Source organism: Canis aureus, chromosome 29 (genome assembly GCF_053574225.1).
Source record: "Canis aureus isolate CA01 chromosome 29, VMU_Caureus_v.1.0, whole genome shotgun sequence".
NCBI lineage: Eukaryota > Metazoa > Chordata > Mammalia > Carnivora > Canidae > Canis > Canis aureus.
In genome coordinates, this window is record NC_135639.1 from 33,023,830 (window position 1) to 33,047,500 (window position 23,671).

The 23,671-nt window shown below is 40.6% G+C and overlaps 1 protein-coding gene across 6 annotated transcripts in view; it reads right to left on the reverse strand.

Annotated features, from left to right (window-relative positions):
- Window positions 1-23,671, reverse strand: part of PLCE1 (phospholipase C epsilon 1) — a 317,588-nt gene that overhangs the window by 143,919 nt on the left and 149,998 nt on the right. For all 6 annotated transcript variants that reach the window (XM_077878324.1, XM_077878322.1, XM_077878321.1 and 3 more), the window contains exon 3: window positions 21,994-22,282. In XM_077878324.1, the coding sequence (XP_077734450.1) occupies window positions 21,994-22,282 (289 nt within the window). The remainder of the gene's footprint in view (window positions 1-21,993; window positions 22,283-23,671) is intronic.

The window sequence follows — 23,671 nt, forward strand, 5'->3', positions numbered from 1 at the left end:
ATAATTTTTTCTCAATAAAAGACTGCCACTACAAGCCCTTAGTGGCAACCCTGTAGGGACCACCCTCACTTGAGAGTTTTCTCTGTATCTTGGCTCAATAAACTTCTCACTTTACTCACTCCTCCTGTGTCCTGGAGATTCATTCTTCGACTCCATGAGACAAGAATCGAGCTCTTCCATATCACTAGTAGGCAAGGATGATTCTAGAACTGAGACCATGCAGGCCACCTGACCTTCAGAGTCTAATGTGGCTGGGCTATTGAAACATACACTAATTTTCCTTAAGGGATTTTGTGTCTCTATGCTATAATTATAACCATCAATAATAATAATCATAAATCAATTACTAATAACATAATAGTGACTACTTACTATGTTATTAAGAAATAGATAATACCTACATAGTATGTAGTATGTAGTATGTACTAGAACTTACAGAAATCTTACTCAGTGCTCACAACCTCTCTGTGCAGATGGCACAGCACGCTATGCTATCATTATCCCCATTTTAGCAGACAGGGGCAGAGGTTAAGGAATTTGCTGAGATTACGATGGAACCAGTATCACATCAGACTGACACCAAAGACCAGGCTCCCCAAATTACCACCTTACACTGACTTGATGATTATGTTCTTTAGTGTCTCTGTTACAAATGAATTTCACATTTTTCTGAGTGGACTCAGCCAGATTCTGGACTCAGCCCAGATGCTCGAGCTGGAAGGAACTACAGGGATAGTTGAGATGAATTTTCCACAATTCACAAATCAGGGAATATGCCTCTGAGAGGTCAAGTTCCTTACTCAAGGTCACAGAGCTGATGAGGACAAAGCTGGACTAGAATCAGGCCCTGGACTCCCAATTCACAGTATTTTCTCTCTACACTGCTGCCTCCCAAATTCGTGTGGCTAGAATCTCAGGAACTATAAACTCTTGGGGGGATTTCTCCTCCAGAGGAAGGTGATGGCATAGTCCAGTGGTTATGAGTGAGGTCTTTTTTTTTTTTTTTTTTTTTTTTTTTAGTTGAGTGAGGTCTTGAGATCACACAGGTATGGGGTTGCAGCCCAGCTCTGGCACTGACATGCTGTGTGATCTTGATTAAGTTTTCAACAACTAATGTCACAGTGATGATGGGGAAATTAAAATGAGAAAATGCATGTAAGAAGTTTAATATGTATTCAGTTCTCAGTAGTTAGTCATTTTTATCATCAAGTCATCATTTGAAAGAATAAGAAGGAATTCTGGGGCCTTTCATCTTAGAAGCCGAGGAAGAGACTGTCATGTATCAAATCATTTCAAGCTATGGAAACTTTTGCTTTATTTTTATAACCTGCAACTTGTACCCTTTGGTGTGGTGCCTACCATAATAAAAAAAAAATTTTTTTTAAGATCCCTAATGATACCTCATTTGTTCATATAATAAGAAATGTCTGTATCATCTTGCCATACATTGTACTAACAGATTACCTAATTTTAAAAAAGCCCCTCTATCAAACCCCTGCTGTTCTGAACTCTGTAGCTCCTCCCTCTGTAAAGTGAACATTCGTATCCCTTCTAACTCTCATTATCAGCAAACTCCATCTAGATGTCAGAGCAGTCTCAGAATTAAATCTTTTCATGCCAAAATACTGCTGAGCTATTTATGTCCATTCTTTCTTTTTAAATTAAGATATAATCCACATACCATAAAATTCATTTTTGAAAGTGTACAATTCAATGTTTTTTAGCATATTCATAGAATTATACAACTATCACCCTAGTCAAATTTGTTAAGTATTCTGCTTTTGATACTATTGTAAATGGAATTGTTTTCTTAACTTCACTTTCCAATTTTTCATGCCTAGTGTACAGAAATACAACTGAGCTTATACCCTACAACCTTGCTGAACTAATTTATTAGTTCTAATAGTGTTTCAGTGGATTCCTTAGGATTTTCATTTATTTTTATATGGCGGAATAATAATCCATTTTATGTATATAACAAATTTTGTTTATCTAATTCATTTGTTGATGGACAATCAGGTTGTGTCCACTTTTTGGCTACCACGAATAATGCGATTATGAACATTTGTGCAAAAACTTTTATGTGAATATTTCTTTATTTCTCACGGGTAGATACCCAGGAGTGGAATTATTAAGTCCTATGGTAACTTTAGCATTATTTTGAAGACTGCTCCAATTGTTTTCTACACTGGTTGTACCAATTTACATTCCCATCATTAGTGAATAGGGCTCCAATTTCTCCACCTCCAGATGAACATTTGTTTTCTTTTCTTTCTTTTTTAAAAATTATAGCCATCCTACTGGCTATGAAGTGGTATCTTATGGCCCTGATTTGCATTTCCCTAATGACTAATGATTGAGCATCTTTCCATGTGCTTATGGGTCATGTACGTATCTTCTTTTGAGAAATACCTATTTAAGTCCTTTCTTCATTTTTGAATTGGATTGTCTTTTTGCTGTTGAATTTTTTAATGAAATCTTTTTTTTTTTTTTTTTTAAAGATTTTATTTATTTATTCATGATAGACACAGAGAGAGAGAGGCAGAGACACAGGCAGAGAGAGAAGCAGGCTCCATGCACCGGGAGCCTGACGTGGGATTCGATCCCGGGTCTCCAGGATCACGCCCTGGGTCAAAGGCAGGCGCTAAACCGCTGCGCCACCCAGGGATCCCTAATGAAATCTTTTTAAAAAAGATTTTATTTATTTATTTGAGAGAGACAGAGATAATGACAGAGACAGCACACGAACAGGGAGAAGAAGAATAAGTAGGTTCCCTGCCGAGCAGGGCACCTAGTGCAGGACTCCATCCCAGGACCCTAGATCATGACCTAAGCCAAAGGCAGATGCTTATCTGACTGAGCCCTCCAGGTGCCCCTGTTGTTGAGTTTTATATATATTCTGGATACTAATTTCTTATATATGTAGTTTTCAAATATTTTAACTCATTCTGTGGGTTGACTTTTTACTCCACTGATAGTGTTCTTTGATGCACAAAAGCTTTTCATTTTGATGTAATCCAATTTATCTATTTTCTTCTTTTGTTGCTTGTGTCTTCAGTATCACGTCCAAGAAATCATTGCCAAATCCAGTGTCATGAAGCTTTTCCCCTGCTGTGTTTCATAATTTTAGGTCTTACATTTAGGTTTTTGATCCATTTTGAGTTAATTTCTGTACATAGTGGAAAATAAGTGTCCAACTTCATTTTTTTTACATGTAGATAATTCAGTTTTCTTAGCACTATTTGTAAAGACTGTTCTTTTCCCTATTGAATGATCTTGGCACCCTTCTTAAAAATAACTCGACCAGATATGCTAAGGTTTATTTCTAGGCTCTCTATTCTATTCCATTGATCTATATGTCTGTCATTATGCCAGTACCACATGTAATTGATTACCATATATTTGCAATAAGTTTAGAAATCAGAAGTATGAGTCCTTCAACTTAATTCTTCCTTTAAAAACTTATTTTGGCTCTTCTGGTTATCCTTGAAAGTCCATATGAATGTTAGAATCAGCTTGTTAATTTCTGCAAAAAAGGCAGCTGGAATTTTGACAGGGATGACACTGAATCAGTAGACTGCTTTGGGGAGTACTGTTATCTGAACAATATTAATCTTCTACTCCATGAACATAGAATGTCTTTCCATTTGTTTATGTCTTATACAATTTCTCTCAACAATGTTTTGTAGTTTTTAGTGTACAAGTCTTAGAATTCCTTTGTTAAATTTGTCCCTAATATTTTGTTTTTGATACTATTGTAAATGGAATTGTTTTCTTAACTTCACTTTTCAATTTTTCATGCCTAGTGTACAGAATTACAACTGAGCTTATATCCTACAACCTTGCTGAACTAATTTATTAGTTCTAATGGTGTTTCAGTGGATTCCTTAGGATTTTCTATATATAAGGTCATGTTATCTGATAATAGAGATAGTCTAACTGCTTCCTTTCCAATCTGGATGCCCTTGTATTTATTTTCCTTGCCTAACTGCCCTGGCTAGAATCTCCAGTATGATGTTGAATAGAAGTGGTGAGAATAGATATCTTTGTCTGGTTCCTGAGTTTAGGTGGAAAGCTTTCCGGCTTCTCCCATTATGCATTATGTTAACTGTGGATTTTTCATAGATGCACTTTGTCAGGTTGGGGATGTTCCCTTCTATTCCTATTTTGTTGGTTTTTTTTCATAAAAGGGGGCTAGATTTTGTCAAATGTTTTTTCTGCACCTATTGAGATGACCATGTGGTTGTTATCCATTAAGGCATTAATAGTGTATTACTTTGGTTTTCATATCTTTAAAATGTCCACTCAGTTTTACATTACATGTTTAAGAATATCTGAGAAGAACCTTGTACAAGACCACCAGATATTTATTGTCTATCTGCAATTCTAGCCCTAAATTGGACCTGACATTGGACAAGAACAGATGACAAACTGGGACGTGACTGTAACAATGACTTCACATCACAAACACTCTGATATTTTTAAAAATTGTATTTGTTTTAAAGGAAATATATATTTTTAAAATTCATGTTGGACATGCACTCTATATTATTGTTATTATAATCACAATGTGAATTTTTAACCCTTGACGATATGAGTATCAATTAAAACAGCTCTATGACTTAAAACTGGTGCATGTAATTTCTAATTTAGTACATATTACTGCAGAAATGACTTGGGCCAGACTTTAGGTACGTCAAAATCACTTAATAAGAAAAACACATATGGGCCTGGAAATTTTTTTTCCCTTAGAAGGCAATAATAATGGTACTAATAGTATTACTTGCTAACATTTTAATTATCACCATTAGCCCTGTCAGCACCTCTGTGGCCTATGTAAGATTAGTATTCCATTTATAGCCGAGGAAACTCAGAGAGGTTAAGTAACATGCCTAATTATTCACAGGTAGTATGTAGTGAGGCCAGGATTATGGCTCAGACCCATTTGACTCCAAAGTCCATCCTCTTTACCGTTTTTTTTTTTTTTTTTTACTTTGGGTACCTGAGGTTAATTTATGTACATATTCAAACTATTTCCCTTTTTCTTTTCTTTTAAATTTTTAAAATTTTAATTTATTTTATTTTATTTATTTATTTATTTTGTTTCCCTTTTTCAACTGAAATGGCACCAAAACCTGGAAGGTCATAGGATTCACAGTGTCTCACTTATTGACCAAGTACTATTTCTTAAGTACTCATTAAGTACTTCCTATGGGAATTCAATTCAGTAGTGGGTGAGGCTATACAGGAACTGTTTTGTATTTAATTAGGCAGTTATTGGCTTTTTGACTACGTTTGACTATGTTTTATATAAATAGAAGCTATTTATTGACAAAATCAAACTCACCTTAACAGGAAAAAATAGCTATCTATGCCACTGTAGCTAACAATAGATTTGAGAATATTATGATTTGGTGCATTAACATCAACAGAGAGTTGTCATGTAGCACGAGTTTCATAAACTACAACTCTAAGCCCAACACCATGGACTTTCCTGAGTTCTGGCTCAGGGCATTACACTCTATTGGCTTTCCTCTTAACTCTCCAGCTATGGTAGTGGTTTCTGCCCCTTCTTGCAGCCCCTCAGTCTGAATGTACATGTCTCAGTTCTCTGCTTGTCTTTTTCTCTCTCTTCCAGAAAAGCTCACGTCAAGCTGTCACTATCACAGCCAAGCAGATGACCTGCAAATGTCTTTTTCTCTCTCCTCCAGAAAAGCTCACCTCAAGCTGTCACTATCACGGCCAAGCAGATGACCTGCAAATGTACAATTCTAGTTCTGACCTCTCACTCAGATTCAATGCTGGTGCTTTGGGAGCATCTCCTTGAACATTCCAACATCTCAAAGCAAGATCAATATGGATATACTTCTCACTTTCTTTTTATGGTACCACTTTCATCTTTCTGGGTCCAAAATCTTGGAGGTGTCTGTTATTCTTTAACATCCTGGGAAGAGTTCAAATCCATTCAACCACCAGTTGTCCCAAGAACAGGTCCCTTCCATCCTATTTTCTTTTTTTTTCTTTTTTTCCTATTTTCATTGCTTTCTCTCAGCTACCACGTGGATGTCTGCAACAGCCTCCTGATTGTCCTTAGCTGTAAGACACCAAGAAGAATCCTTATAAAATTCTTCCTAGGCCAACATGTCAGGGGTTAGAAAGGCCATTTGGTCCTGTGAGGTGATGTTCACGATGGCAGTGGGAGGTGGGAGAAAGGTGGAAGCCAGCCCAATAAAATGTGTAAAGAAAACACACAGGTTTATACATATCCGAGAGAAACTTCACACTCCCTCCTAAGGTTAGTTACTTTCTGACTTGGTATTAAACAGTCATAGGAACTAGAACAGCTGTTGACCTCTCTCCCATGAGTCTGAGCAGCAGAGACAAAAGAGGTGCTGGTGCCTACCGATGGACACAGACAGTCCAGGCCGACCAGCATCAGGTATCTATGACTTGCTGTTGGACTACGGCCAGCTCTCATCCTACAAACCAGGGCTGTAGACATAAGGGCTTTGGGCACGGCACCTTCATTCGTGTGCCTCTTACCAGAAGCATGGGGTAATAAGGAAGAACCATGGGCTTCAGATGCAACACAGGAAAATGCTCAGGTGCCAGGTCTCTGAAGTAGTATGGAACCAAGTTCAAATCCATGCTCCCCACCCTTGAATTGCTTAACCCTGTGATTAATCTTTCGGAGCAAACCAGGCCATCTGCTCATCTTCCTGTGAACTCCTAGCTAAGAAGGAGTAAAAACATCATCAAAGATAAGAAAAGATGGGGAAAATAAATTTTCCTAATCTCCTCACAAGTTAAATATCATACATGGAATGAATACTTTGACACACCTCTGAGGTGGGAAGGGGTGGGATTACCATGAGGTTCCTAAATGTCTTCTAAAACAGGGGCACCCAGTTAGCCCAAGCATAGAGGCTTGGGTTTGCGGACTGGGGTAGGCAAACTTGGGGCCAGAAGGGAATGGCTCAGGACAACAGAGTGTAAAGCCACTTGTGATCCTTCCCCTTCCCAATTTCTTAAGTATAATTTAAAGGGGCACCAGTTTATAGCCTTAAGTCTCAGTTTTCTCATCTTTAAAATGGGGATCAAGATCCCACCTCACCAGGTTGTTTCTAGAATTTCATAAGATGTACACAAAAACACTCAGCACAGTGGCTAGGTCATTAATAGAAGCCCTGCATGTTTCCATGTAAACTGTGAGCAGATTATCATATACACTGGGAGTGTGTTGATTTTCACTTATTTAGAGGCATATGAGAGTTGGCAAAGGGGGAAATAGGTCTAAAATACACATAAGGCATGTGGCTCCTTCATTCTGTTAAAGGCCCAATTACTCACTGGTCTGTTATTTCTTTCAGGGTGACTTCCTTTTTGTCTACAGTTACAGATATAAATATAAATAATACAAGGAGATTATATTCTCTGACAGCTGGTGGGTCATATCTAATTACTCTGTAATTTCTTCACCTAAAGGGACCCAACTGGCCACTTCTGTTGTCTTTGAAGGAACAATCACAGACTGAGTGATTTCCCTCTGGCCTCTAAGTGAGTCTTAGAGTCACTGGCCACTAATCGTGGGCATCAAAGAGAACTCCCAACATTTTTATCAAGGGTGATTATTTGAGGTCTTTTTAAGTTGATCTTGAAACCAAAAGAGACCAAGGGACTGAGGATGGAAGGTAGGGGAGAAAAGATTAAAGTTGCAGGATTAATAGGTGGCATAGCTAGGACTTGAACTCATGTTTGTTTGTTTATTTTTTTTTTAAATTTTTTTATTTATTTATGATAGGCACACAGTGAGAGAGAGAGAGGCAGAGACACAGGCAGAGGGAGAAGCAGGCTCCATGCACCGGGAGCCTGACGTGGGATTCGATCCCAGATCTCCAGGATCGCGCCCTGGGCCAAAGGCAGGCGCTAAACCGCTGCGCCACCCAGGGATCCCTGTTTGTTTATTTTTAAAAGATTTTTAAAATTTATTTATTCATGAGAGACACAGAGAAAGGCAGAGACACAGGCAGAGGGAGAAGCAGGCTCCATGCAGGGAGCCTGATGTGGGACTTGATCCCAGGACTCCAGGATCATGCCCTGGGCCGAAGGCAGGCTCTAAACCGTTGAGCCACCCAGGTGTCCCTGAACTCATGTTTTTACCTAGAATTCTATTTCTTAAAATAATGCAGATACTGGGGTGCCTAGGTGCCTCAGTTGGTTAAGTGTCTGCCTTCAGCTTAGGTCATGATCTCAGGGTCCTGGGATTGAGCCCCACATTGGGCTCTGCCCAGCACGAAGTCTGTTTCTCCCTCTTGCTCTGCTACTCCTCCTACTTGTGCTCTCTCTCTCAATCTCTCTATGTCAAATAAATAAAAATCTTAAAAAAAAATAATGCAGACTCTGCAGTCAGTTTTCTGTGATTTGCTCAGATCAGTGTCCCAGGGTTCAAAGACAGATTCAAGCAGAGTGGGTGAATGGACACCTCTTCTGAGCTGAGGATCAGACGTCAAGGTACTGTGTAATGAAAATTCAGGAGAACATAAAAAAAAAAAATACTCTGCCTCCCAGATGTGGCAGCAAGCAAAGAGTGCTGCAGGAGGATGGGGTTTTTGCTCTGTGTAGCAGATGGCTATCTTGCTCCAGGACCAGATATAGACCTGGCAGGGAAGCTCCTGGCCTTCAAAAGGTGAGTTAGCTCTCCTCAAGCAAAGGTGGGAGACAAAGAAGCCATGAGACACAGAGAGGTTCCCTTGAGGAGGCTTTCAGGGAGAACCTTGAGTCTTGAGACTCAATATGAGGGAGGGCCTTGCCCAGCAACAACTGCACTGTAGGGAACCTCATAAACATTGAGGATCTCATCCCATCCCAGACCTAGTGAATCCAAGATTTCAGTAAGTTTCCCAGGGGACCCAGATGCACATTACAGTTTGAGAAGCTCAGCTCTGTCTGAAGGAGCTTCATTACGTGTCAACACAGAAGCATCCAGACATAGAGAGGTTGAGCTGGCTGGCTTTACAAACCTCACCCAAGGCCACAACTACAGCCATTGTTTATCACCACAATTATTAATAGTAGTAGCAAAGGCAGTTTACATTTGTATAATTGTTTACAGTCAACAAATCAGATGCCTCTGCAATCCTTTGATTTATAGGACAAGCCTATTATTTCTACTTTGCAGATACAGAAAACTAAGGCTTGGAGAGACTGAATAATCAAATTTGAGGTCCCCCAGAGTGGCACTCTGAAACTACACTTCAAAAATCCATTTTCAACAAAGAAGCCTAAATCGAAGTTATTTTATTATACATTGATCACTTCATAAATACATGGCTTTCCATTAATTTGTACTGAGTAGTAGAAAAGATTAATACTAGTAACTTTTTTTTTTTAAAGATTTTATTTTTTCATGGGAGACACAGAGAGAGAGAGAGAGAGGCAGAGGCATATGCAGAGGGAGAAGCAGGCTCCCTGCAGGGAGGTTCTTTCTCAGTGCTGTGTTCAGAGTCATTGGCACTGGTGTTGGGCCTCCTACACCTTATTTTGCTGTCTCCAGCCCCTGGCAGAGTGCCCACAGAGAGGAGAGCTCAGTAACCATCACCAAATAAATACACGGAGAGATTGATAAGCACAAAGGAGTGTGACACAGCCTAAGATCAAAGAGATCCAAGACCTAGGGTCCTCTGTGAAGAGGTCAGAGGTTCTGGGAGGGACATGGCAGCCAAGTCTGCAGATCTTCCTCAGATAGCTAGTGTAATCTCTCCAAGTCCAGACATTCAGGGAAGAAGCAAGGATAGGAAGAAGAACAGGAAGTCCTACAAGTGGAATCCATCGTCAAGGTTGATCTGGGACCCACTTTTGATAAATAAGCTAGTAAGTCTGTGCTTTGCTCAACTTTGCTATTTTGATATAACCTTCCCTTACCCCTTCTGGTTCCATTTTCCTTCCTTTCTTTTCATCCATCCCTTTCCTCCTCCCTTCCTTCCATCCTTTCTCTCTTTTCCTTTTGAAAGGAAGCATTTGCATTAAAAATTCCAACTTTCTCATGCCTGAGCTAGAGAAGGAGAGGAAGGGATTTATCTGTGTATCATTCCACTGTGCAAGCTAGGAAGATTAAAAAGACCTTCTGGGCAGGTGGAGGTGCTGTCTGTGGCTGATGTGGCTTGAAATCATGGGGAGGAGTAGGTATGGATGGGAGAAATGAGCTCTGAAAGCAAGAGTTAGGAAGGACTGTCATCCAGAGCCCTGTCTGCCCCCTCCCCGAGCCTCCTGCTCCAGACAAGCCTCCAGACCAGGGCGCTCCATTTCTCACAGTCCCCTCCATGTTCCCTTGCTCTGCTCCTGCCAAACCTGACCCTTCCTTCTTTGCTGGTCCCTGTCAGGGGACCATTCTACAGCTAAGCCCTTGTTCTCGGTATTTCGGGAATGTCTTCTTTGTCCCATCTCCATCTTGTTAGCTCTGTTTTTTATTTTTGAGAGTGTGCTAATCACCTTATAGTCATTAGATTCATTTATGGTATACCAGTCTAATTCTCTGAGGCAATTATCTGCATTGTCCCCATTTTACGAGCAAGATGATGATGAAATTTAGGAACAGAGAAGGTAAGTAATCTGCCCTGGGTCACACAGCTTGTATGTGGGTTTAGGTCTGTCTGTCACCAAAGGACACACCAACCTTAGCCTCATATGTATCATGCTACAATGTAACCACAACGAAATCACTAACTCCCGGGGATTAAAAACACTGCCCTTTTTTCACTGTTTTTATCCCCAACTAGAACAAAGCCACAGCCAGAGCTCAGGAAATGTTTCCTATATTGTGCTATATTACAGTGTATTTCCTACAGGCAGACTGGAGACAGGGTAAGAGCTCTGGTCTAGCTTGAGAGTAGTTCAAATCATGCTTCTCTGGCCTCTGAATTTGTGACCATGGAGGGCTTGGTTCTTTATCTCTGTGCTTGGTTTCCTCACCCTCTGTCCACCTCCATGTTTAGTGGATCACGAATAACAGGGTATTAGGGGAACGGTTTACTCTTCTTCAACCCCCTCCCCCTTGTCTGTCCCCAAACTGCCCCCAGCAGGCACTGAGGCGACTACTTAGTGAACGAATGAACATTTGTAATTCTCTCTGAATCTGCCTCCCCAGTTTTTAAAAAATCATCAGGATCAAAAAAAGAAAATAAGCCACTTCACAGTTCTGGGGAGTTAGATGTAAAGTTATATGATGCTATGCATATAGAAAACTAACTAAACTTATGCGGCTGGAAAGAGTGACAAAGGATATTGAAAATAGAAATCGAGGTTGGGAACTTAGCAAGACCCTGTCTATGGAAAATGTGAATGCTCTCTGGACCTTTTCCAACCGAGTTCCTGGATATATAACACACTTCCAGAAGATCTAACTTGGGCTTTAAAATCCCGCTAGCAGGGAAAAAAAAATACTGTCTATGTGATAGGTTCAGAATACAATCCATTTGTGGATGTGCATGTGAGGTGTTAAAATGCTCCAGAAAAGGACAAAGACTTAAGTCTCATCAGACTGGAGCAGAGCAGCTGAAACAAGACCTAACCCCACTTGAAGACCCTTGAGGCTTCCAGCCTCTCTCCTTGGATAACTCTGAAAGGCATCCAGCAAGTTCCAATTTGGGCAGGGGTTTGTTTATTCTGCTTGGTTCAAATCAGGGCTACGGATCCCTAATGGTTTTCATGTCCCTAAAGGTTTTCCACATTTGGGCAAGATCTATGCTTTATGGAAGCCAGAGGAGGCCCTGCTCCCAGCCAGATGGGCTGGGCCAATACACCAAGAGCACTCAGATGCCCTGACTCCAGGAAAAGGTTAGCAGCCTCTCTCCATTGGCACGAGCCTGGAGATTTTCACAGCGGTGCTGTGTTGTAGTAAAAAATGCCTCCATTCTGAACCAACTGTAATTTTTATTACATTTCATCTTTCTCCCAGCGATGCTAAATTTTCAAGACTAGTCTTTTTCCTGTAACCACTGCACTGTGCCAATGAAACTACAAGGGCTAGCATCGGCTTCTGGCTCTTTATTCTGGGTGTGCCATTCCTAATCTGGGAATAATCATTTAGGCTTGTGTTTGTCTCTCTCCTTCCTACAGAGTGTGACTCTGCCTCCAGGCTCTTGACTCCAACATGCTGCTGTTGGCCTGACCTTCCTAATATTCAACCTTCTGACAGTCAATGACGGCTCTCTAATGCTTGAGGTCCAGATTTTCATCTTGCTCTCAGAACTGTAACCACATCTACCAAATGAATCTTATCTCTCGTACCCACTCACTAGATTGTTGCTGAGAATCATTTCCTCATTGTTTCCTAGATACTGCACTCATTCTGACCCTGGAACTTCATCTCATGTGCTTTTCCTGTCTAGAACAACTCCTATGCCTCCCAGGGAGATTCCCCACCCCCACCCCACCCCCACCACCAGAAGCCAGTTCAAAGTCAACCTGTTTGTGTTTACAACTCTTCTCCTCTTTGTCCAAACTTCTTGCCCAGCTTCCTAAACCCATGACCTGAAATCCTCCAGAGCCCGTGCATATCTCAGAATACAACTCAGGGGTCCCAAATGTAGATGCCTTTAAATATCTGGTACTGACCCACATGTTATTATAAACAAATTATAAGCATATGTTCTATAACTATTCTATTATGTCCTATAGCTGTTCTGATGAACAAGAATTTTCGTAGTTCATTTAAAATTCTTTAAAAGATTAAAGAATCCAAAACACTCAAAAGGATTGTTACATTTACTGCAAAAATCTCATTTAATTTTATGCATCTTCATAAATACATACCAATTTTCACCTGGGCATTAATTTCTGTACCAATCACAGATTTTAGACATGCCTCTTAATCCTGGGAATAAATGCTTCACATCTTTTCCTCTCTGAAGGGGAGAGAGATGATGCCAACAAAGAACGAAGTAGAAACAACAGAAGTTTGACAATGCAGGGGAGGGCTTGTTTTCCATGGTGAAATAGGGCTTCACATTTCTCCAGGCTTGTAAATGGTTTTAGAAACAGCCTTCACTTGAGATGGTATAGGAACTTCCCTCTGAGCCTCTACATCTTGTGCTTACTGCAACTATAACATTTATACCCCAAAACTGCATGTTTATCTGTCCGTCTCCTCCAATAGCAAGTGAATTTCTTGAAAGTTAAGAGTATATCTTATTCAATGTTTTGTCCTTGGGACCTAGCATAGTGCTTCAAACACAGTAAATGCTCAATAAATATTTGTTGAATACACAAATGAATGAATAAATGGCCTGATGCATGGGTCCTAAGGAAAACCTAACTGAAGACTTTACGTAGGGGTGGGCCCCCATGCTGCAAATACCTCCTTTCAAGTGTCCCTTAAGGTGCTACTGCTCTGGGTCTCCAGCCATGGAAACCTGGAGGGTGTCTTTCCTTCTGTGTGCATCTGTGACTGAGCTAAGAGCAGAGCACTTGAATTAAGAACAGTGGACGGCTGACATTCCAAGGTGGCAGCAATCATTACCACCACCATCATCCTCAGCATCAGCATCATTACATTTATTGTGCACATATTAGGTGCCAGCTACTAGGCTAAGTTCTTTATATACAGTATCTTATTTAATTCTCAAAACAACTTTGTGAAGTTGTGCTCTTATTTTCATTTTACAGATGTAGACATTGAAGCCTCGAGAAGGAAAGTCACCTATTCAAGATAACGCAGTGTTGAAATCAAGTCTCAAATCCAAGACAGAATGATGCTCGCATTGCATTTCTTTAAATCAGGAAGCAACTCAGAGGCTGACAATCCTATCAGAACAAAGAAGAGCCTGAAATCACACTAGTCTTACTCACTCTGAGACCCTCTCCCCACCCTACTTCAAAGAAGCCTCTGGTCTTCCCCTCTGTTTTCTCATTTGAATGAGAGCCCCAAATGGTCTTCAGTATGGCAGCTGGCAATAGTGGTACTAGAAATGAGGGGCTTGAATCCATCAGAATCCTCACATAGGCTCCAAAAGTCTCTTTTAAAACATGATCCATGTAGTATGGGCTCATGGAAATCAACATTTGAACAGTGCAGATGAGTAGAAACTGACAAGCAAAAGGCCTCTCTTGGAAGTAACCATTTTTTGCTTGTTTCTGTATCTATTCTTGGGCAGTTATGTCCTTACACTAAAGAAAGTTTACATCCCTATTTATATATTCCCTTCCCTTGAAACAAGAATATATTCAATCATCTCAATGAAAGATAAGGAATTGGGACTTAGAAAAATCATCTATTAGGACTTATTCATTTAAAATATTCAGAGTTCAATTTTATTTGAATTTATATTGAATGAGTATTTAGGGGAAGGCTTGGAATTTAATTGCTGTTTTGTCTTTGGGTATAGAGTTTCAAATAACTATCTTCCAAATGAATTTCTGGAACATGGACCATTCTGAAATTCTGTAACTATGACCAGCTCAAATACAGAGACCCCAAGTGGTTACCTGGTGTTGTTGTCCTCACGAATCACCTTTCTTTTCTTTTCCCTTTTTTTTTTTTAAGATTTTATTTATTTATTCATTCATGAGAATACACAGAGAGGAGAGAGAGAGAGAGAGGCAGAGACACAGGCAGGGGGAGAAGCAGGCTCCATGCAGGGAGCCTGATGTGGGACTCTATCCTGGGTCTCCAGGATCACGCCCTGGGCTGTAGGCGGCGCTAAACTGCTGAGCCACCGAAGCTGCCCACCAATCAGCTTTCTGAATTCAAGAATTATGACTTTTTTTTTCATCATGAAGAATTTATTAGTTTCCTATTTTGGAGGTTTTAGCACTTATACTCAATAATTATTATTTAATGAATGCTTAACCTCCTGATTTCTTAAAGTGATGGTGGGTACAGGGTAAGAGTGGGCATATGATTCAACAATCCTATTGATTTTTAACCATTAATAACAAATTGGAAGGATATTTTTAGAGGCAAAATTAATGGTCATCTTAGGCTCAGCTGCCTTTATCTATACTATATCCATTCAATCTCCACATTCTATTAATTTTACCCCTTACATACACCTCTCTGCTGCTTTCTCAGGATTCAGACTTTTTGATACAGTGAAGTTTTTGCACTGCACAAAGGAGCTTACCTGAATGGAAAAGAGGTCTGAAATCCAGCCAGCATGCTGTGCACTAAATGATATGCATGGGTATGAGGCTGTATTACCCTACAGAGAATGGGGAGGGGGCCTTTTTGTAATTTTTACGTGGCTAAATGTGCCAGAAACACCCTACCAAGAAGAATGCCTTAGCAGTATCTTCCTAAGTGCTTCAATTCTCATTTTCCTTTCTCTCCACCCACCTTCCACACCAAGCACACTGACCTGTAGGATCAGAGACTCAGTAGGTTTGGGGGTAAAGCCCAGGAGGCTATACTTTGGACACTTATGCCGGGGTTAAGGATGACACACTATGCAGCCTCACCCCTTACTGTAGCCAGATGGATTTTTCTGAAAACACAATTTGATCAAATCACACCCTTCTTTACTAATCGTCAGCATTTCTTGTTACTTGCAAGGTGAAATTCAAGCTCTTTATCATTAAATACAGCCCCCTGGAGACCTATTTTCTCCCCTAGCCCCAGCCCCATGTCTTCCTACTTAGCCTCTGTACTTCCCAAGCTGCAGCCAGGACAGCCTGGTAGACCAGCAGTTACCTGAACACATTGTGTCTCTTCCTGTCTCATGTCTTTGCACCTGTGTGCCCCATTCCCTATGCCTGTTGCCATCAGCTCTTCCATCTGTCTCCAGCTCTCCCAAGGGAGTCTCCCTCATCAGTCAACACTCCAGAACTCTATTCTAATCCATGAGGGCATTTTGTTCACAAAGCCCAGCTGGGATCCACTACAGAAAGAAGAGGAAATGATGTTATTATGGGGCCATGAGTGAGGAGTGGATGGGCTGGTATAGTCAAGGTGGCTCTGGACCTCCAGAGGCAGTTGGTGCCTTGGAAGGAGAGGGGAGGAATTCAGACAAGAGTAAGGGGGAGCCCCAGAGATAGCCCTGCAACCATTCCAGGGCCCTGGTGCTTAGAATGGCTTGCTGAGACACTAGAAATGGCTTTTGTGCCAGCTCAAAAACTTCCTGAATATATTTGCATTTTTTGAAAGATTTTATTTATTTATTCATGAGAGACACACAGAGAGAGGCAGAGACATAAGCAGGGGGAGAAGCAGGCTCCTTGCAGGGAGCCTGATGTGGGACTCAATCCTGGGACTGGGATCACATCCTGAGCCAAAGGCAGATGCTCAACTGCTGAGCCACCCAGGCATCCCTGCATTTTTGTTTTGTATGAGTTTGATATGTCTCTATAACCTATAGCTTATGATATGTCTGTATAACCTACATATTTGATTCCAAAATTACCTCATTCAATTAAGTGTTATCAAATAGCAATGACATGTTCCTTGATTCTGTGAACACATCCACTACTCGATTCCATGAAAGTTTATGCCAGATGGGTCTTTCTAAAAACCCAATCTGATCAAATCACACCTTTCCTCAGAACCCTCCAGCATCTTTCATTACTGACAAGGTAAAATCTAAGCTTTTTATCATGAAATACAGCCCCCTGAAGACCTAATCTGTGCCTGGTCCTGTGCCAGGCAAAGTGTGTACGGGAGGAGGATGAACATCAGAGCTTATTACTGGAAAAACGTCCAAATAACTAAAACAAGGTGGAGATGTACATTGCCACTGGAGAGCTGCAAATATGTCTCCATCATAGCTGTGATCATGAACCTTAGAGAAGCTTGGTCTAGGTTGCCTGCACACACCAATGGTTGTGTGACATTGGGCAAGTCATTTAACCTCTCTGAGCTTCAGTTTTCTGGTGCTAATAATTTCCTCCTCACAGCATTATCAAAAGGATTGTCTTAGTTTTCTAGTGCTGCTGCAATAAGTTATCATAAATGGAATGGTTTGTAACAAGAGAAATTTATCTTCTCCTAGTTCTAGAGGCTAAACATCCAGAGTCAAGGTGTTAGCAGTGCCATGCCTCCTGTAAGACTCTGGTTGGAGTCCTCCTTTGTCTCTTTCCAGCTTCCGGTGGTGGCTGGCAGTCTTTGACATTCCTTGGCTTATGGTTCCACCACCATATTGTCTACTTTCAATAAGAATATTAAGTATATAAGGCATTTTTGTTTTCATATTAATATTCTATTTACACTCTATATATGACCAATAACTTTAATAGCTATTCTCTACATACACACATACTCAAACTGGTTAAAATGAACAATGGAGTTTTCTTTTCTACTACATAATTTAAATATGAATAACTAAGCATTGTCCTGGTTATATGTAAATACTTAATTCTTAAATTTACAAATTTACTTAGCAACAGTTTGGGAAGGAAAAAATGAGTTTAATGTACCAAATTTATTATATTGGCTGGTACAATATGCACATTGTACAATATGCACATTTGAAAACACTTAGCTGCCTTCTAATGAAAAATCCTTTCCCTTATCACTACTTTTTCTAATTTTACTATCAGCATTTTACATTAATATCAGTGATCTCACTTTTTTCTCTCCCTTGTTACTTTATCTTGCTTTTTGTAATTTTCAGTAGATAGTACATATAAAAAAATAGAAACAAAAGCAGGTAATGGGTTTAGAAAGCCTCCTGATTATTGACATCAATAACTCTTTTGGCTGTCATTGCTACAGGTGGTTGATCCTGAGATTCTAGCAAGGTTAATGGGGAGAGGGAGAAATGGACCTAGACCAGAAGTAGATGGTATAAATGCTCCATTTCCCATTTGGAGATAACACACCTTTGATATCCAGGGCATATTCTTGCTAATCAATGCTTCATATCAGAAAATGTTTCTTGTTATTTGGCAAATTTTTGACTTAATAGATCATCCTTAGTGATCCTGAAGGCAGGAAACCAGGAATGTTCGTCTCCTGACTGGTCTTTCTAGAGTCACCTGTATCATTGGAGGTGTGGAAGCTCAATGAGATGTTGAAGAGTTAGCAGAATCCTGTAGTCTGTGGTAAAGCTGCAGGGCTGCAGAACTCTGGCCAATCAAGCCTTGAGTCACCAGTTCCTGACTTGTGAATGCCTTGTGACTGGTGAACAACTGATTGGACATTTTCTCTTCCTATTTTCAACTACTGCAGGCTCCAAACCTCATCTTGTAATCACAACCATTCCAGAAGACAAGTTGACATGCTTCCACCCCACCCTGGATGTTCACATGAGAAGCTGTTTTCGTATTTCCTTTTTCCAGAACCTTGATTCTAACATCTTAATAAACCTGGGGACCAAAGACCTACATAACATCTTTGTCCTCTTTTTAAAATATTTTATTCTTTTTTGAGGGGGAGGAGAAGGAGGTTTAAATACATATAAAATGTAACATCGTAACCACTTTTAAGTGTATAATTCAGTGGTATTAGATACATTCATACTGTTGTATAGAACTCTTCATCTTGTAAAATGGAAACTCTATACTTAGTACCAATGACTCTTCATTCCCAGCCCTTGGTCTTTATGATGCTGACTGTTCTAAGTGCCTCATATAAATGGAATCAAACAGTACTTGTCTTTTTCTCTCCTTTTTCTCTACCTTTACCCAACCCATTTAATCTACTTCAAATATGACCTTTCTCATGGAAGAAGTCATTCTTTTTGAATCTATTCCTTAACGTTTTCCTCGGGGGTTAAGGGGGTGGGGAATTAAACCCTGCCCTGCCTCTCTTCTCTTTTTCATTCCATTTATAAGCCTCCATTTAAAAAGTGGGGAGAGTAAAGTCTTGGGATAATAATTTTCTGATTCTTATATATAGGTATGAGTTTTGAAATGTGATTAACCAAAAAGAGAACTAGATGCTAATATCTAAAATTTCTAAAATGGCCCAAAGTTCTTTTCAAAATCTTCATAGAAGTTTCAATTTAACTCTGTTCACCTGGACTAAATGTATTTCCCTTACACAAGAAGTTTCTTTCAACTCATTTGTATTGCTTTTTCTTTGGAGGCTGATTCTCAGTATTCCAGTACTAGTGTTACAAGAGAATAAAGAGAATACACTTCCATGGGAAGTCTATAGATTTCAACTGTGTTGTGGGTTAAAGAGGCTTTTGAGGACTAGAGTCAACCAAATCACAATGTTTAATACTGTGTCGCTAGTAAAGAATTCTAAGCTCCACACAGCTCCTGAGAAAAGAACTTCTGGAATACAAGTTATTTATAAAATGGGACGGAGTCTGTGTTATATACTTCCCAGAGATTTTCATTAGTAATACAGAGCTGAAAGCTGTCAGCCAACTCAATGCCACAGGACACACAATGAACAATAAAAGAATCAGACAACCAGGTTACAGTGCCAGTGTGTCCACCAGACCTCCTGCTGGAGTATATGGCCAACAGAGGTCAAGACTCAACTAGTCAGTATGCTGAACCTATAGATTCTATAATCATTCTATGATTCTGGGTCACCTGGGTGGCTCAGCGGCGCAGTGGTTAAGTGGTTAAGTGTCTGCCTTCGGCCCAGGGCATGATCCTGGGGTCCTGGGATCAAGTCCCACATCCGGCTCCCTGCATGGAGCCTGCTTCTCCCTCTACCTGTGACTGCCTCTCTCTCTCTCTGGTCTCTCATGAATGAATAAATAAAATCTTAAAAAAAAAATTCTATGATTCTGAATGCTGATGTGGTTTTTTGGATATATTTTCTTCCACTGCATGTTAAAGAAACATGTTTCACTATGGCATGTATAGACTCTGAGGACCCCACAGGAGAAGGTACAGAAGTTGTAAAAGTTTCCCAAGAAAACAAGTCAGAGCTACAAGTAAGCCTGGAACAGAAGCCAACCAGCTAATTGTATTATTCAGCAGAAGCTACTTACAGAGGGATACCAAAAACCATTAAAGAACTACAAAACAGAAAGTTAAAGAAACTCCCAACTCTTGTACAAATTGCCAATTTAAAGATAACACATTAGCAGATGGGCCAATGAATCTCTGAGCTAAGAATATTGATCAAAAAGTTCTGATCTGGGGGTGCCTGGGTGGCATCTGGCTCTCTGTTTCAGTTCAGGTTGTGATCCCAGGGTTGTGAGCTCAAGCCTGTGTCAGGCTCCACACTCAGTGCAGAGTCTGCTTGGGACTCTCTCTCCATCTCCCTCTAGCGCTCCCTCCCTCCTCTCTAAAATAAATAAACAAATCTTTTAAAAAAATGTTCTGATCTGAAGGGAGAAGTACAGATAGCAATTGAGGTCAAGTTACTATCAGGGCAACAGACATATTAACAAGCAGCCTCCTTTTTTCCTAGAGGTCTGTATAAAGCTGGAGGCAGCTGCCTTAGTTGGTGAGTCTGAGATCTGTCCCTTTGCAATTAACGGAGAAGAAAGAAAGTGGCTTTTACTGATGGTTGTTTGTTTGTTTGAGGTCTCATGTTTTGGGCCATGCCATTTGTCATAAAGAACATTAACTCCCTCTCTAAACTTTGAACTACTGGAGGCACTTTCACACTATTTAGCACTTAACTCTCTCTAGTCTTATATTATTCTTCGAATACTTGGTGCACACAACGCTGGCCTCCTCATTAGGATCATAAACAAGTTAAAGGCAAGTAAACTGACTTGTACGTCATTAGAATCTTCCATATACCTACATTGCTGGGCACAGATGGGGTATCTGAGAAACACAAGTTGATTAACTCACAGGATGAGGTCCCATAGAGTCACAAGCCTTGAAGCAACAATAACTCGGCATACCAATCTCAGCCCAACTTTCTAGGAAGAGCATGGATGGAGAATGGAAGTTTGGCAGTCATCAGGAGCTACAATAGAGTAGAGAAATCCTGAGTCCTGTGCAGAGAGGAAACTGCTTACCATCTAGAGACTATAAAGCTCCATGGCAGCAGGAACTGTTTTTTCCCTACCCAGCACCAAGCACCTAGTAGGAACTCAAAAAATATATGAAACCCTTTGGTCACTTGGATTAGTGTTCCCACAACTTATGTTTTCCTTCGTTCATTATTTATAACCAAGCTGCAAAATTAAAATGGTTCCAGAAAACAAACCTACATGGTACCCACATGGTACACAGGGAGGTGTATACTTCCCCTTGAGCCTGCCCAGGTGTGTGTGGTGTGGGGTGGGAGGGTGGCCAAGAATTGAGGAGGAAGGCCACTGGCTTGCTAGCCATAGGTCTGGGGCTTGCTGTGGAGGGGCAGTAGCTGCTCTCCTTGAGAGAAATGGCCGGATGTCAGATCAAGCTCTTGGCAGCCCCCAGGCAGTGGAACGTAGCTTTGCATGGTCCCCGTCTGGATGGCAGCTTCCTGCCAGGGAAGACTGCCAAGCGGGTTGTGACAGCTGTGCAGTGCACAAATCTCCAAGGTTCTTTGGTACACTGCCATTTCTGACCTGCCTGTCTGCTACTCGTGGGAAGTAGCTGGGAAGTTCTGGTGCTGAAGCACCTCATTTTCCATTGGCTTTCATGTTATAGCAGGATGCCTGACTATGCTTTTTTTAAAGATGGGAATCATTGGAAGATGGCCTTTAGCTTTTCTGGTCAACACGAACTTATTGATTCTGTGTAGAAAGGACTACATTTTGCTCTGTTCCATCTCAGTGTTGGTTTTCACTGTGACCACATGACCACACTTGTTTTTAAGCATCTTATCACATCTTATCACATCACATCTGTCATAGACCACCACTAGGAGAAACGCTTTGTCTGAATAGTTTCTTTTTGATTAAAGATAATCTTGTAATCAGTCATACTGCTTTTGAAAAAACAATCTCAAAATCTTAATGCTTATTGTTTGGAATGTTTATACCTTAAAGGATTTTGATAAAGGACTATCTTTTTTATAGCTTATGACAGCGGCAAACTTTATTTAAAATTGCCAAAAAGTAAACTCAATTTTCCATGAGGAGATGCATAAATGCTAACTTAGATTCCTTTCTGCACTGAAAGGGTGGAAAGTGAAAAGTAAATCTCAGACATTACCTTTTAGCATCATTCGTCCAGTGGATCCTCCAAAAGTACTGAGTAGGCCACTTCTCGCTCCTAAAGATGTGGTTGCTTCTAGGAGCGAACCCGTGATGTACTGAGATATGGACGTCCTCTGGAGGGTGGCACGATACTCACATATGGTGTCTCGGACACACTGCTTTAGGCATGGACCAACACTAATCCTTTCATGGGCTGTCTTGGAGGCTGGGAGCTTGGTAAAGTAATGGAGAAGAGATCCAATGGTATTTTCTATTTCTTCTTCCCTTCTCACTGCATTGTAGATCTGTGAATAGCACAGAGTACAGGAAGTATTAATCTAGTTTCTTAGAAAAGCAAATTAGTTTGTTGACAAAATGCCAAGATGACTTATTAAGAAAGAAGGCCCAGTTGCTCTAAGCACAAACACTCTTGAGCACTGGACTCATGCATTAACCTGAACATTCTACAGACACCATTTATTTGGAAAAGCTATGTGCAGTTATGAAATCGGCCATTCAAACAACTCTGCTATCAAACAGAACACTTACAAGTAGTTCCAACCAAAAATATATTCAGCTCCAATTTCTCCTCCTCCTCCTTGGCAGAGCAAAGCTCTTCTGCAGAGTGACAAAGTCAACCTTTCCTTTTTGTCCTTTTGAACTCTCCTGAGTGCCTGACTGCCACAGGTTTGTCTGCCTCCAAGGAACACTTGAGCCGGACATTCATGAGGAATCTTTTTCTCTCTGCTCAAAGTGCAGTGAGGATGAGAAGTTCAGGGGAAGTAGAAGTTCTATATTTCTCTCTTGGGCATAATCCTTCAGCCCATCAGCTTGGTTCAAAGTCTTGGAATCCTTTTTCCTCTTCATTTTGTCTCATCTTCCACATCCAATGAGTTGACAGATCCTACCCACTGTTCTTGCTCTGTCTCTATCACCATCCTGATTTCCTCTCCCTTTTATCATCTGAATTCACCAAGAATTATCTCACAGAGATTGTACAGTTAGGATAGGCTTCCAATCATAATTCCAATACAGTTGTTCAACATGCATTTATATAGATCCTGCTCTGTGTGAGGCAGTGAGCTGAAGGATGTGAGGCATGTACAAGAAGTAGCACATACCTCTTGTGCTGAAAAACTGCACAATCTAATTTAGAAGATGAGGCCTGAAAATTATGAGGTTCTACATTATTGAAGAGAGGTTCTGGGTTTTGTGAAGGTCTCTGGGAGGCCTGAGACTGCTGGGTAGTATATAAACAACAGGGAAGAAATAGTTAATTTAGTTTTCTGATAGTGGAGTAAAAGTGGACTATATTGGGTTATCTCCACCTTGAGCACCTTGCCTTGTCATCCATTCATCAAATCAACAAGTATTTTATATTTATATACCAGTTATGCATCAGGTCTAAGTAAATAAGACAGCTTTTCCCCTCAGAGAGTTCCAAGTCTAGTAAGAGAGACACAGAGATAATCAAAGAGCTCATAGCAGAGTGAAAATGGAGGTCAATCCCCCTAGTGACATCAGTGAGTACCCAAGGAAGAGAAGACCCTCACATGTCCTCCGGGCTGTGCATGTGCCCCTGTCATGCACAAACCTCCAAACCTCACCTTAACCACAACCCACTGGTTCTCAAGAGGATGCCCACTGGGCTGTGCTAGGTCCTTAGCAGATCCTAGAATATTCCCAGAATACCT